The sequence below is a fragment of the Somniosus microcephalus genome, chromosome 1, assembly GCF_052327205.1.
Source record: "Somniosus microcephalus isolate GS21.2 chromosome 1, FLI_Smic_1.0, whole genome shotgun sequence".
In the NCBI taxonomy this organism is placed as follows: Eukaryota; Metazoa; Chordata; class Chondrichthyes; order Squaliformes; family Somniosidae; genus Somniosus; species Somniosus microcephalus.
In genome coordinates, this window is record NC_140987.1 from 356,660,209 (window position 1) to 356,676,241 (window position 16,033).

Below are 16,033 nucleotides of genomic sequence, written 5' to 3' on the forward strand. Positions count from 1 at the left end.
TTTGAACATACTGAGTTAATGCTCCCCTCATGTTCTGTGTGAGGTAATGATGGATAGAGCAGAAGCTAACAAACTAAGGGAAAAGATCATTTCCAGGATAATGGAGATGAAAAATAAATCAGAATTGGTGCTTCAATAAATTACTTGCCTATGTGTGATAATAGTTTTGGCAGAGATTGTAATAAATCAGTCGGTTGTTTGACAATTTACTGAAACCTGAGCTGCAGAAGCAACTAAAATGAATGCGTGTGTATGTAAGAATGGTACTCATGTAGGCAGAAGATATATTTATGTATCATTCCAAGGACATGAGGCACTATTCATTGAATATTGAATGCAGGTAGGAGTGCAGGGTTTTGATTAAATTAATATTTATAAGTATAGAATGAGAATAACAATGTAATAATCTTCTAATTATGATTCTTTTCAGAATCAGACTCATTCAACTCCAGGAGAAGAACATCTTGATTAGATTGATTAATGAGTTGATGAAAAAACAGCCTGTGGAAACCCAAAAGAAACTTTACAGCTTCTGAAAAAAAACAAAAGCAGAAAAGGGACAGAAGAAGAAACAACCATTTGAGAAAAGTGGATGACACCATGAACCACTTGAGGAGCTTGGCAACGATTGTGGTGATATTCTGGTTGCTGCTGCAAGAGGTGTGAAGAAAATACCACAGTCTATGTTCAGATAACCCAGGTGTGAACTTTGAGAACCCTACTGTTACCTGCACTTCACTGTTACTCATTCTGTTAGTCTGACAAAAAAATGCTTGAAGGCTTAAAATACTTGACTTCTCAATTGAATGCTCACAGAATGATGGATGGATTATCTTCGTATGTGTCCGAACTCACAGAGGTAGTCTTCCCTTTAATACAGACCTTTCACAAAAGTAAAGGACAAAGCATTTTGGATCTTATTTAAAAAGTAGTTCACAATTTGTCAGCTTCACTGCGGTTCCATGTCTCTGGAATTTAGTTTTCACAGTGTTCTGATGGCCAGATACATCAACAGCTCTTATACCCTGAACCAGAGTTTGACCACAGGGGAAGTACTTAATGCCTCAGACCCAGAGGACATCTCACACACAGCCATCTCAAAAAAGAACTGGCCAGCCTTGCTGATTCTTGTCATCGTCGTGTTGACTGTTGGGGGCAATATATTAGTGATCATGGCAGTCTCCCTGGAGAAAAAACTGCAGAATGCAACAAACTACTTCCTAATGTCGCTGGCTGTTGCTGATATGCTGGTGGGGATTTTAGTCATGCCAGTCTCGTTAATTACTATTCTCTATGGTAAGTTTTGTTTGGGTTTTACGAACCTGTTGACAATGTGGTTGGCAAAGCCTCTTGCAAAATTGTCCACAGATTTCAATTAAATGCAGCAATCAACCCATTTTGGAATGGGAAATGGGCTGAGATCTGTAAGGTAATTAATTTTCTCTTCCAACGACAGAAGCTGGCAATCAGATTCCAGTATTGTGCGAAGGAGCACAATTCATAATTCTGCTATGTGATTCTTCCTATTGTTGAATGGATGTAACCAGAACAGCAAAAATGTTGCATGTGCATTTAAGACCATCAAAATCTCTGAGACTGTGAGTGCAATTTAAAGAATGTAGCTATCCTAATTATAAAATCGAAAGCATGTGTTTTAAATAAATTTAACAACAAGCACTTGCAAGTATTGGCACATATGTTTAATGTTCAGAGGGAGAATAAAGCAGGTAGCCGTAAAGAAACATGTCTAGGGGTGAAAGACAATGTGCCAGGCAGAATTAAGAACCGATACTGTGGAGAGATAATAATGTAGAAATTGGTCCTTATTGTGCCTGTTTTCAACGCAAAAATAGGGGCAAAAGTTACCAATTTCACAGGGCTATGTCCTGCGCCACAAAGACACCTGAAATATGTCCAACGCCATATTGGCCTCGGATGATTTTCAGGCGTTCCGCTGGGCCACCTTAAACAGGCATTAGGCCTGTTGCATATGCTGATGAGGGGCCTAACAGCTATTTGAGGACCCCTAGGCAAAGTTCTTCCATACTGAGCGGAGCAGGCCAGGGCCTGTTTCACTCAGGTTTTGTGGGATTGCTGTGGCCTAACAAGCGGTCGCCACCAAAGAGTATATTTTTGTTCACTTACCTTCCAGTGGAGCCAGGAGCAGCCGGTGTGCTTCACCCACCTCCACAGCACTCCTGAGGAATGTTACCGACTCACGATTGCCCCTTCCAGTTCTTCTTTCTCCTCCTAGGACTTAACTTGGGGCCGCTGCCTGCGAGGACCACCTGTTGTGCCTCCAGAACCAGCTCACCCCAATTATTACAATGAGGACCAGGGCCAAATTCCAGGTGAGCCTCGAGCCTCCTGGTTCCAGCGCGTGTTGTGTGTACGCCCCTCAATTATGCACCCCAAAATGGGCCATAACGAATTTCTACCCCAATATGGCAGGAGGCAAGGAAAGCCCAATCATTTTCAGCATGGATTTGTTAAAGGCAAATCATGTCTGACTAACTTGATTGAATTCTTTGATGAGGTAACAGAGAAGGTTGATCAAGGTAATGCAGCAGATGTACATATGGACTTTCAGAAGGCATTTGATAAAATGCCACACAGAAGGCTTATTAAGAAGATGGAAGCCCGTGGAGTTAAGAGGAAAGTGGTGGATGGATACGGAATTGGCTCAGTGATAGGAAGCAGAGGGTGGTGATGGATGGATGTTTTTCAGATTGGGAAGTGGTTTGCAGTGGTGGTCCCCAAGGGTCAGTTTTGGGTCCACTACTCTTATCAATTTTTATAAATGACCGAGACTCAGCTGTAGAGAGCAGCATTATAAAGTTTGCAGATGATACGAAACTTGACAAAGTAGCAGATAGTGATGAGGATAGTTGTACACTTCAGGATGACATAGATAGGATGGTGAAATGGGCAGAAGCATGGCAAATGACGTTCAATGTGGAGAAGTGTGCACTTAGGGAGGAATATGGAAAGACAGTATACCTGTACTATAAATGCCATGATTTTGAAAAGTGTAGATGAGCAGAGAGACCTTGGGGTCCACATACACAAATCCTTAAAGGTGGCAGGGCAAGTTGATAAGGTGGTTAAAAAAATAAATGGGTTACTTAAATAGAGGAACAGATATAAAAGCAAAATGATCATGCTAGAACTTTATAAATCACTGGTTATACCTCAGCTGGAGTATTGTGGACAATTCTGGGCACCATGTTTCAGGAAAGATGTAAAGGCCTTAGAAAGGATACAGAGGAAGTTTACCAGGATGTTACCAGGGATGAGGGACTTCAGTTATGAGGAGAGGTTGGAAAATTAAGGACTGTTCTCCTTGGAACAGTGAAGGTTAAGAGGTGACCCAACAAAGGTTTTTAAGATAATGAGAGATTTTGATGGAGTAAATAGGGAAAAACGATTCCCTCTGCTGTGTGGGTCAATAACCAGAGGTCATTGATTTAAAATCATTGGCAAAAGATCTAGAGGGGAGATGAGGAGAAACGTTTTCACTCAGAGAGTTGTCGGGATCTGGAACGCTCTACCTGAAAAGGTGGTGGAAGCTGATTCCATCAATAATTTTAAAAGGGTGTTGGACACGTACTTGAGGATGAGGAACTTACAGGGTTACAGACAAAAAGTGGGATGTGGGACTAAGGACAACTGCTCTTTCAAGGAGCCAGCACAGGCACGACGGGCTGAATGACCGTCTTCTGTGCTGTATGATTTTGTACATGTAGTCTTGAGCACCATCTGATTAATATACTTGGCAAAACTTGTTCAGCATACACAGAAATTACAGCACAGAAGGATGCCATTGGGGTTTAGCTGGCTTGAACAATCCCACACTCACGCCAGATCATTAGAACCAAGCACATTGCCCCTGTGAACTGGGCAGAGAAGCTTCTAATCACTGCTTTTAAAACGTCACAATAAATGGAATAGAATTTGCACCACTATTAAAGTGATGCCTCTGCTGTCTTTTGGGGACTAGAAGGTGTACTGGAGAAGACATTGAATGATATACAGTATTTTGTACGAAATGAATGAAAGTCGACAATTAATTAATAATTAGCTTCAAATGGTTCCTGACTAGAATGGCCAAAAAGTCTTTATGGCAAAAAGACCAGCAACTCACAAGAGCGTTTATCGTGCATTGTTATGCTTTAATGCTTATTTCTAGTTTAGTTCAAGATCTTTAATGAAACACTTCACATGCCTTAGTCCCCACTGAGGTTCAGTTTTATTTTAATATGTAGATTCCACAGTAATACAACTAATATACTAAAAGAGTAAAAGCTATTAATTATATACGAGATTCTACAAAGAAATACTTATTGTAATATTCGTATAATATTACAAAAGTACAGCCTGCGTGACTCTTGTTACATCTGTCAATCAGATCATTAGGCTGAAGGACAGTTACAGAATAAAACATAAAAGGGTGAAATTAATAAACTAACAAAGGCCATCTAACAAACTGCAAGGACTGTTACTTCCTTATCACTTGTCTGCATTTCCTTCACAGATGCCCTCCATCTATCTGGAAGGACTATCACTTCCCGTATCATTTATCTACACTCCCTCCTTCGATGTAGCGCATACAACTGTATTTGTACATAACGGTTCCTACAAACAGGCTCCTTTCCTACAATGAGGTGTTGTGGTTCAGGCATTAATTGGAACTATAACTTCAAAACATATGGCTTGCCTATTGACTAGATAGCAGAATGATGTTTATGCCTCACCAATACATCCCTTTCCTGCTACATCAGCTTGGAATGACACCTCGTCATCATAAAGGTGTCATATATCTCCTGCTTCCCTGTGAAGCTGGGAAGACAAATAGCATCCAAGTTGCCATACTGTCTCACATTCTCACTCAGGCCCTGAAGGCCATGTTATGTTAGAAGAATGTTTATATCAAAATGGTAATTAGATTGTGCAGGGTTGCCAACCCTCCAGGATTGTCCTGGAGTCTCCAGGAATTGAAGATTCAACTCCGGGACACTGCTGTGGGCAACCCTTTGAAAACTTATATCAGTTATAAAAAATATGGGAGATGGGGAAAAATCACTGTCAAGAATCGGATAGCGAAGAACCTGCTCACTTTCACATGGAAAGGCAGTGTGTCGCAAGGATGGACATGTCAGGTGACCAATGGCAGTAGCGTGGGGGGTGGGGCAATTGGAGGTCATGTGACAAAATCTCCCACAATACATCCAACCAGAGTTGGTGACCCTAAGACTGCTCGCGCTATGAGGTCAGCTACAATTCAAGAGTTACTGCACACAGTGCTTTAATTCAGAATCTATTAGTCTCTATAACAAACATACGTGTATATAAAATAAAACAAGTCAAGCTCACGATTATACTTCCATTCTAAATCTAATTTACTTTTATGGCTACTTTTCATTTAAAATCTGATTTTCTAACAGTATCTGACTGAAATGGCTGACAATTTTACATGCTTCTTTCTTAATAAGGCCAGTTGTCATTTAATATTAACAGTTGTCGCTACTTCAATCCATTTAATGGCATTTTAAATGAAAAGTCACCAGGTTACAGTGTTCTGAAGATTAACCTATTCTTAACCTTTTCTAACATTGTAATTGCACCCAGGACAGGCTGCAGCCAACATCCTATTGCTTCTGGCAATAGAAGAACAGATAGCATGAAAAAAAATCATATTTCTTTTTGGTATCAGACTACAAAATGACAAGTAACCTTTCCAATGTTGAGTAGATCACTGGGAAGCAGCGGGCAGCAATCAAGGGCACGGTTTCAATTAATTAATGTGTTTTCACCTTTTATTTTAAATGCTTCATACAGAATAAATGCAAATGGACACGGAGATACAAGTTTAACCATTTGTCTTTCAACAGTTCTGCTCTCTCGCATAACAGATAGCATATTTTATCAATCTCTAAGTGACTGCAGGAAGCACAGCAAAGTCTTTTCCTGGAATTGAGCACTTCCTAACCAGGTGCCGTGCTTAGTGACTAAATATTACATCTATAAATCCAGCTCCTTGCTTCTGTGCTGTCCACTTACGGAAACTATATAGATTGTGCTCAGAGTTTAACTCAATCTGTTAGCAGGCGAATATTACCGCAGCCCAGATACACAGTGGCCCCTACACTTTACAGTTTGATGCGTTGTGGACATTGGCTGCCCAGAAATGAAAAGTTCAAAGGTCGACCGTTGTTGTGTTCCAGAGAGAGGGTGAATAGAGCAACCATGACTACATCACATCTGAACAATGTGAGGACAATTTTGTGCTGCTGTTACAATTTTTGAGGTAAATTACATAATCACATCGTGTCTTTCCATGACAAAGAAACCTTTGCCAACCGAACTTTAAGAGCGAAGATGCCCACTTAAATAATACCTTGTTGTAAGATTATCTTGGCTAGTTCTTCCTCATGACTGGACTACATTTTGTATTCCACTCTCTCACTTGAGTATCCTCTACACTTTTCTATAATAAATATCGTAAATTCAGTACATGGGGTGTATATTTCATTGAAAACTAATGTGAAGCTTGCACTTATTAGAACATATTATAATACCTAGAGGACCTATCATTCCCATTGGTGGCACTGTGATAGGAGCTTTCCATGTTTAGGGTATCACATCTGCAACAGGTCTATTTTCATCCCATGCTTTTCTATTCTCTGGAATCATCTATGGAATTAAACTGTTCCCATAAAATCCCATCATTATAAGCGATAAAAACAGCATAACTGTATTTCACACAATATGGATAAATTACTTAATCTTCTCTTTCTCTCTCACAGTTTACAACACCATTTCATGTAGGGTTGTCTTACAATACAGTCCATTCTATGTTTTACTTTATATACTCAGTCTTCATAAACTTCATCCTTAATTTATCACAACAAAGTGTTACAATCCATCTCATCCACATGGACTGACCTTTGTCATATGTTCTTTCTTCAAGCGATTGATATTGAAGTTTATCCCGAGATTGGCGTCACAATCTGCACGTGGATACTAAGCTGTCCCCCGTGCTTGTAATTGTTTTTATATCTACATGTGGAAATTTTGAGGTGAGGATCTCAGAGACAGCAGCGCCAAATGAATGCTGAGATTCTGTTGTAAATCTGGCAAAAGTATATATTACACTCCCTTCAATTATAGAGAGAGACAATAATGCCAGTTAGTGCCCAAGAAACACATAGAGCACAATGGCATCAATAATGTGTTCAGTCTATCTGGAAATTTTGTGTGCATTGATTTTATGAGGTGTGAAAAATATCCTTTTTCCTCTCTTTCTAAGCAGCTACTGGGTTTGACTCCTGACTGCTGCACACTGCAGTGGCAGTGAGTAGTTCATCTTGGATCCCAGACATTGATTACAGACTGGAGTGGGAGAGCTGTCTGATTCCATGGGCCTGACAACTGATGGCTCAACGGGCTCTTGTATTCTCTTGTTCTGCTCTGTTTGCTGGGGTTTTGGGTTGGATGACACCACTAGGGGATTATGAACATTTGGGTTTATGCTGCTGAGATTGGAACAGCAAGAAGCAAGGGGCCGGAATTTGCTGAGAAAATAATGGCGTGTGAATGACGCACACCGTTATTAATATGCAAATCGGCCAGCAACTTGTGGTGAGGAAGAGATACCCCACGAAACTGGTCCCTCACCCTTAACCTCCCTGTGCGTTTAATGATGTTGTTACATTTGCACATGAATTTACCATTAAACTCGCCATAGAAAGTTAAGTCTAGTAACTAATAGTGGAAGTACCCTTTTAACGATGTGATAATTGTTAATGACTGCCAATCAACTTCTCTGGTCTAGAGTGTGAACAATTAAAAGTGTGAAGTCTTATTCCTTCAGGTAGTGAATTGTTGTTGGAGATTTAAAAAATGTCAAATTGTAAATTTTTAGTTTTTTCTCTTTTCCTTTCTGTCTCTCTTTTTCACTTTCTCTTAATCCAATTTTCCTTTCCCTCTCTTTACTTCTCTTTTTGTACCTGATTTGACATTGAATTCACCCACTCTAATTCACCCTCCTTCTCAGTTCTTCCTCTGTTTATTTCTCAATCTTTAATTTTCATTGGCTAAAGAAATACACAGTTGGCCCCATCGTTCACCAAGGTCCCAGATGCCCTGTTACCCTCACTGTACCATTATCAGCTTGCACTTCCAGCAACTGGGTGGAGAAAAAAGCCTAATTAACCGGGCACTGCTCCAGCAAATTTTGGGCCAAGGTATAAGCATTAGAGTAAAAAAAAATTCATGGTGGAATCCTTTGCAAACAAAGGCTTGGTCAGAATAGGTGCTTTTTCTGTTGTGATTTCCTGATACGAGTCAGTACACAGTGAAGAACAGCACTGTATAACAGGTTGTTACTCCCCAAATTCTGTGCTTACCTTTGTATTTTCTGACAACTTCTCTCATAACAAAAGCTCAATAAAAAAAGGCACACATTGAAAATAAAATCACCAATTTCAACATGACACATCACTGCTGGGCTCTCAATCTTACTGCTCAGAGGAGTCGCCCGAGTGATTGCTGGGAACAATCAGAACAAGGCTCAATCCTAAACTGCCCTAGCTGGGAAGAGGTCTGAACTACCCCCTAAGCCACATGTAGTTCATAGAGTGGAGACCAGGGGCTCTGGGGAGAAAATCGAGGGATTAACGAGCTCTCATACATATATATATACATAAAATTCCACTTTTAACCTGAATGGTTTGTGTTTCAGACAATACCTGGCCTTTCCCGGAAAAGCTGTGTCCCATCTGGATTTACTTGGATGTTCTCTTTTCCACTGCATCCATCATGCATCTCTGTGCAATATCACTGGATCGTTATGTTGGAATACGAAATCCTATTGAGCACAGTCGCTTCAACTCACGAACCAAAGCTATTATAAAAATAACTGCTGTCTGGACCATTTCAATAGGTAAATATTGCATCTGCTTCTAGTCCAATGGTACCTGACTTACCTGTTTCCCCACATAAGGTAGAACATCAAGCATGAGTGAATTGGAGGTAGTTCAGAGAAGGTTCACTAGGTTGATTCCTGAGATGAGGGGGCTGTCTTATGAAGAAAGGTTGAGCAGGCTGGGACTATACTCATTGGAGTTTAGAAGAATTAGAAGAATTGAAATATATAAAATTCTGAGGGGGCTTGACAGGGTAGATGCAAAGTGGATGTTTCCACTCGTAGTTTCAGAATAAGGGGTCGCCCATTTAAAACGGAGATGAGGAGGAATTTCTTCTCTCAAAGGGTCGTGAATCTTTGGAATTCTCTACCCCAGAGAGCTGTGGAGGCTGGGTCATTGAATATATTTAAGGTGGAGAGGGACAGATTTTTCAACTATAGGGGAGTCAAGGGTTATGGGGAGCGGGCAGGAAAGTGCAGTTGAGGCCAAGATCAGATCAGCCATGTTCTTATTGAATGGCGGAGCAGGCTCGAGGGGCTAAATGGCCTACTCCTGCTCCTATTCCTTATGTTCTTATGTTCTTATGAATTAGTGTCATCAGTGACATCAATCCATTATATAAAATTCTGTATCCCAGGCAGAGCACTGTGAGGCACAATCCTGAATACTGCTTTCCCCAAATATTCATGTTTTTCTCTTTGAGTGCTGCCAACTAATTAGCCAATTTCTTTGAAAAGCAACAGCACCATATAAAGCATTTCTTTCTTTGCTTTCACTCCTCTGTAATGGAGAATAGCCTGGAAATTACTACAGTATTAGCGAAATTAGCAGCCATGCATTTATCAATAACTTGCATTGATATACCCCATTAACGTGGCTGAAGATGATAGCTTCGGTCTTCCCAGTGTTTAGCTGGAGGAAGAAAGGTCGAGAGAGGTGATGGAGAGGTAGATCTGGGTGTCATCAGCATACATATGGAAGCTGACCCCATATATTGGGATGGCATTGCCACAGGACAGCATGTAGATGAGGAAGAGGAGGGAGTCAAGGTTGGGCTCCAGAAATGTTGGTGTGATGGTGGGAAGAGAAGCTATTGCTAGAAATGCTCTGGCTGTGATTGGGTAGCTAAGAGTAGACCCACAGGCCCACAAGGGCAGTCCCACAGAGCTGGACAGAGGAGGAGAGGTCGTGGAGGAGGATGGATTGAAGGCTGCAGAGAGATCTAGGAGGATGAGGAGTGATCATTCTCTGGTCACAGTCACAGAGGATGTCTTTCATGACTTTGGTTGAGGCTGTTTTGGTTCTATGGGAGAGACAGAAAGGCAATTGGAAGGATTCAAATAGGGAGTTCCAGGAGAGATGGACACTGATCTGAGAAGTGCCCACACATTGAAGGACTTTAGATGAAAAAGGGAAATTGAAGATAAGACAGTAGTTAGTCAGGACAGAGGAGCCGAGGGTGGCTGATGTGTTTTTGTTTGGGCTCAGTTCCAGAGTGAACAGGTGGATAAGTTATTGAAAATTAGTTTTCATAAACAGCCCCTAAAATTGCACTCCAAATATTAAAATTCTTAGTTAATTGTGTACTTTTGAAAATTGTGTATGTGCACATTATTCCCCAATTGCACTTAATTAGCCTTATTATGTACCTACTGATTGTATTCTACAAAGGGAACTCTTGTTATTTTAAGCAATCCATTTATATTTATCCATCCATATTGCTTACTTGTATCTCAGGTTATGATTTATCTCTAATTCACCGTGAAAGTGTACCAACTGACTTTTATATTATTTCCATTGAACACCGTACGACTCCAAGACCACAGCCAGGCCTCAAATTCTAACAATATTATTTAGAGCATTCAGGGACTATTTCAACTTTATGAAAGCAAGTTCCAAAGTAAAAAAAGGATTCAAAACTGAAAACAAAGTGTTTGAAATTCACTAGCACTCTTATGGTTTAAATAGAATTTACTTGTTGATCTCCCGTAGTATTACTCCTGAGCAGTCTCGGGTGTGAAGCATGGATGTCAGGTTTGGCAGCTAACCTAGCCTGTCCCTTTAAGGTCACTCATCATCAGTACCCCAGTAATTACAATGGCTTGTTAAATATTTCACACTGTAGCTCAGAAGAACAAAGAATGAACACACTTCAGATACAAGGCTTCATAGGGATAATCTCACAATCCCGCACTCCCAGTCCAGAAGCCGCACGTGAAGCGAGTGTGTGTCAGAACTAAGGTTACAAAATTGAATTCCCAATTCTACGACTCTCTGAGAGCATGGCTCCCCATTGGCAATGCACGATCAGCAAATTAGCCATATTATGAGACAGAGAGAGAGATTAGCAAATATGGAGAATTATTAACTCATGGTCTGCCTGAAACAATCCACTGGGCACTTGGTTGCTCCTGGCTTAATTAGTTTCCAAATAGTACACACCTGTGATGCATGTCTTCTATATAACTGATCCAAACATCATAATAATAACTTCTGATTCAATTCACTTCCATTATGTGCAAGTCCATGTCCAAGTTGTAAGGGGTCGTTTTAACGAGCTTATGGTGTGCTAAATCAGTTTTGATTTTCGCACTACTCGTGAGCGGTTTCGAAGCGCTCCCCCCTCACGGTTCTAGACACTGGGCTTATTGCCAGACAACCTTTGTGTGTTGGCCAACTCGTGACTCGGAAGACAAATGGTCAGATGAGACAGATTGAGTTTTAAATCAAAACGATCTTTATTTTTGAAAGAGAATGTACACAGAGAAAATTGGCAAGAATAAATGCAGACGAAAAATAACGTTTCTCACAGAGGACTAAATTATACACTGAGAAAAATAACTTTAAAGCATATAAACAGTTCTAAATAGCGATAAGCTAAAAGCGGGGGTGAGGGAAGCGCACGGACACATCGAGGGATAAATCACACTCCTGACTTACAAATACCCTTAACGTTACAAACCCTCCCGTTACTGAATATACCTCAATTATGTCAGTTAGGTAGAGTTGGGCCTTTATGCTCACCAGAATTTCAAACCCCTTCTGTCCTTTGGTACTTCTTGTTACGTCTGGAATTTCCGATCTTCCTTATGGGACCGGCTCCTGGACCCTGTTACTTGGTGTCATCCGGGACCTCCGACCTTCCTTATGGGACCGGCTCCTGGACTCGCTCTCCTGTACAAACTTTGGAAGTCCTCCGAAATCCTCGAGCCGTTTTCTGTTCCGCACGGTCCTCGAACTCCTGATGGCAACTGGACTTGGACTTCACGGTGTGAACCATCTCCGGAGGAGTCTTCCTTACTCTGGTCGAATCTTAGACTGGCTTGCTGACGATTTACCTGAACGGTTATACTCTTTTCTGGCCCTAATCTTGGCGCTAAATCAATCGTTTTCCTTTGTTAAGGTTGCTTTAACAAAAGCAAGCACATTAATTTTAACTGCTCGCAAATTGAACTAATGGGAATCCGATTAGTGTCCCTTCGTTTGTGTGTGCTCTGCAGTTTCTGAGATCGGTTACCGCTTTGCCATAATGGGAATCCGTTTAGTGTCCCTCTGTTTGTGTGTGCTCAGCGGTTTCTGAGATCGGTTACCGCTCTGCCAGCGATTAGCGCACCTCCAGGTGCTAATAGTTTTGTTTACTGCTGTAACCACATTACAATATCAAAAACAGTAAGGTTCTGGATTCTTCTAATCGATGATGACTCAGACTGCTTTAAGGTACTGTGTGTGTGTCCTTTTGAACTGGGCCATGAGAACTGCCAACTCCATTCTGTGTTCTCACAATGTGGCCACTTCAGGGGCCCTACCCGTATACTGTATTTCATGGATTTTTGCGAATCCTACAGTCCCCCCTGTGATACAATGAGCATCTTCAATCGTCTTTGTATCATAAAATGTCTTTGGGTGAGCACAAATCCGTTCCCTCCCCAACTGACCATCCCCATAATTTATCTTGCTAAGGAGTGTACCTCGCCCGCACTTTCCTCATTCCGAACAACGAAGTTTGAGAAAACATTTCCTATTGGAGACAAACCTTTAAACAATATACAGACTCACCTAGAGTCATAACAGAATAATCATAATACAATATAATGCGAAATCAAACAAGGTACAGAACAATCCAAAATATTAAAACAACAGTAATTACACGGCTGTTTATACTGACATAGTGGCCCCGCCAATTTGGCTGACTAGGGAATTCCCTGCTGTGTCCCTTCCTTCTGCACTGTACACAGACCAGGTACAAAACTATCCCCAGTTGGCACACCACCAAAATGTGGGAAGCCAGTCGGATCCATGATGGGACCTCTATATTATCAAAAAGGTCCCACCACGGTGGAACCACTATATCCTGAATTTCTGCCCCTATATCAACGGTCTTTTGTTCCAAAGTGAAAAAGTGTTTCTGCGAGGTGGCGACCGCTTTGAGCAGCGTGGTTAGGTGTTCTGGGAGAGGGGGAATCGTAAAACCAAAATGTGCTACATACTTTTGGAGATCAGTGAAATTCTCCTTAACGGTGAGGTGAACAGTGGATGGTTCGGGGATTGGGATAATCTGCAGCTGTGCCACTTGAACTATTGCCTTGGGTTTAAAACAGAAGCTGCTGTCACTGACCGCGCACCAGCCGTGCTGTCCGTGCCGGTAGTGAGACACTGCGGTGGCGACACAATATGTCCCACCTCCTATGTATGCCACCTGTGGGGGAACATGGCCCTGTGCCATGGCTTCCATAGTGCAATTGATAGGCTTAGCATCAGCAGACCTGAACCCGCATTGTGGTATTGAATAGGCGTTCAAGTGCTGGGGACACAGGATTATGTGTGCTCCCCGGCTATGGCACCCCGAGAAGTCAGTCCCCGTCATAGCATGCTCCCACTTAATGACGTAGGGTGGGACCTCTGCAAAACGGACATGAGCTCCCCCCCGAATGACTCCAATGTTCACCACCCTATACACCGGCGCAGGTCGGGCTGTCCTGCTCATTATGGGGATCCGCACGACGACCCCCATGATGGTGTGGTTGGAGCAACCACAGTCCACCGGGACTGGGTAGGCCTCAGAAGCGAGCCAGAGCTGGCATGGACTTAACGCGTTCTCAAAAGGGTGGAGGGCTGCGAGGTGATTGTTACTGATCCAGGAGGGGACCAAACCCTGTTTCAAGTCCTCCAGATTGCTGCGGCCCTTGCCCAGCAACCATGCTCTGTATAGTACGCACACCTCATTCTGGGCAGCCTGATCTGAGGCGTTCCTGTCCTCCCTAATGAGAGCGTTGACCGTCTGAGCCTGCTTCTCCAGCTCCACTATGACCTCTTTTAAGTGGAGAGTCATAGCCTGATCCTCATGGAGCTCCGAGCCCACCACCCGATTTTCGTCCGTGAGGATTCCCTTCAACTGGGTCTTTAACCCGTTGACCTGCTGCTGCAGTTCAATGTCGTCCAAACTATTTATGATGGATGACCCAGTGTTAAACCCTGTGAACCAGTCGTTCACGGCGCCCCTTCTTTGTCTCCCCACTTGCTCCCATTCCTTGTGGCCCTCGGTATAGAGTTTGGTCCTGTTGACCCTTGCGAAGTCAAATTCAAAGAACTTCTGCAGGGTCTCTTTTAGCAGGGCCTGATATAGCCTTCCTGTTTCTACGGGGCACCATTCCGGCAGGTGCACCTCGGTCAGGTTGAGGATGACCGAGGCCACCACGTAATGGACCCCCTGGTAAGCCATTTGATCAGTCGGAACTAAAACTAAACCATTCCCCGGTCCCTTGGTGGTGGTGGGGCACCCCTCTGTTACCGTCCGTGGTGTCTGGGTCGTGGGCAGGGGCTGTTGGGGGCGGGTCACTAACTCAGTGGCATTAACTGCGATTGGGGAGTAGGGGACCGCGCATGCGTCCAAGCACGATTCCCAGTCCATCCCCCTCCCGTTATCTTGCCACTGGCTGTGGAAAATGATGGAAACACCTGCGGGGCAGACTTTTCCTGAACCCCACATACATACGTAAATCCCTTGATCGGGTTCCCACCATTTATCCCAGCACACTGTCAGCCCTCCCTGGGTCCCTGTGATGGTCCGGTGAGTGTTGTTCCCTAACCTTTCCCACTGTCCTCTGGGGTTCCCCATGTCCTTGCTCAGTTTCCTGAGCCACCACCACCTATCCAGGGGGATGTTCCCCCTGCACGTTAAACAAATTCATTTTCCCACAGTAACACTGATCCGCGTGGCCTTGATCGTGACTGTTAAGTCTGTGTGTTCCAGTTGTATTAAGATTAATTACTGACACAGACTACAAGAATAAAGTTCAACAGGTCTTTACTAGTTGGAGGTCAGGACTATACTAAATACAATATCACTACACAGTACTTATATACCGGTGGTCACCACCGGTATTACGTATACAGCAGCCAGAGAAAGTAGTACATCTCTTAAGGTGGAACAGGCTTAAGTTCTCTTAAGGTGGAACAGGTTACATACACCACAATCCTCCCTTTTTAGCTTAACAGTCATATCCCCATTTAACATAACATAATAACATATATACATATATAACTTCAGGTATAAACAGTTCAAAGGTTCAGTCTCTCAGGAGGCCTTCTGATTCGGTTTGGATAACGCCTTTCAGTGGTCTCTGATTCTTGTTGCTGAGGTGACTCTTCTTGTTGGTTTCCTATGTATTGGACGTCATCATCAGGTACAGTCCCTGCCGAGCTAGATGCTTCAGGTTCATTAACATCTTCCACAGTTGTCCCTGTCGCAACCATGGGTTCAACCCTTGCTCTTGATTCTACCAGTTGATCTGCATGACGCCTTATCACATTGTTACCAATATCTACTGTGTACATCAGAGGTCCTTGTCTGGCCCGAATTGTTCCGGACTGCCATTTTTTGTTTCCATAGCCCCTTGCCAACACTGGTTGTCCTACGTCGAAACTTCAAGTGGACTTGTTATTAATATGCCGGAACTGTTTGTTTTCCACTTCCCTCCGCACATTTGGTTTTAACAAGTCCAACCTGGACCGCAACCTCCTGTTATAAAACATCATGGCAGGACTTTGGTTAGTCATTGCATGAGTGGCGTTTCGATATGCCATTAGGAAATTGTCCACCTTGTGTT

The 16,033-nt window shown here is 42.7% G+C and overlaps 1 protein-coding gene across 1 annotated transcript in view; it reads left to right on the plus strand.

Annotated features, from left to right (window-relative positions):
• The first annotated feature begins 434 nt into the window (after positions 1 to 434).
• The window catches only part of LOC147124987 (5-hydroxytryptamine receptor 2A-like), a 41,529-nt gene continuing 25,930 nt past the window's right edge, over positions 435 to 16,033 (plus strand). Inside the window, exons 1-2 of the mRNA XM_086007488.1 lie at positions 435 to 1,296; positions 8,744 to 8,944. Of these exons, the coding sequence (XP_085863614.1) occupies positions 963 to 1,296; positions 8,744 to 8,944 (535 nt within the window). The 5' untranslated portion in view covers positions 435 to 962. The remainder of the gene's footprint in view (positions 1,297 to 8,743; positions 8,945 to 16,033) is intronic.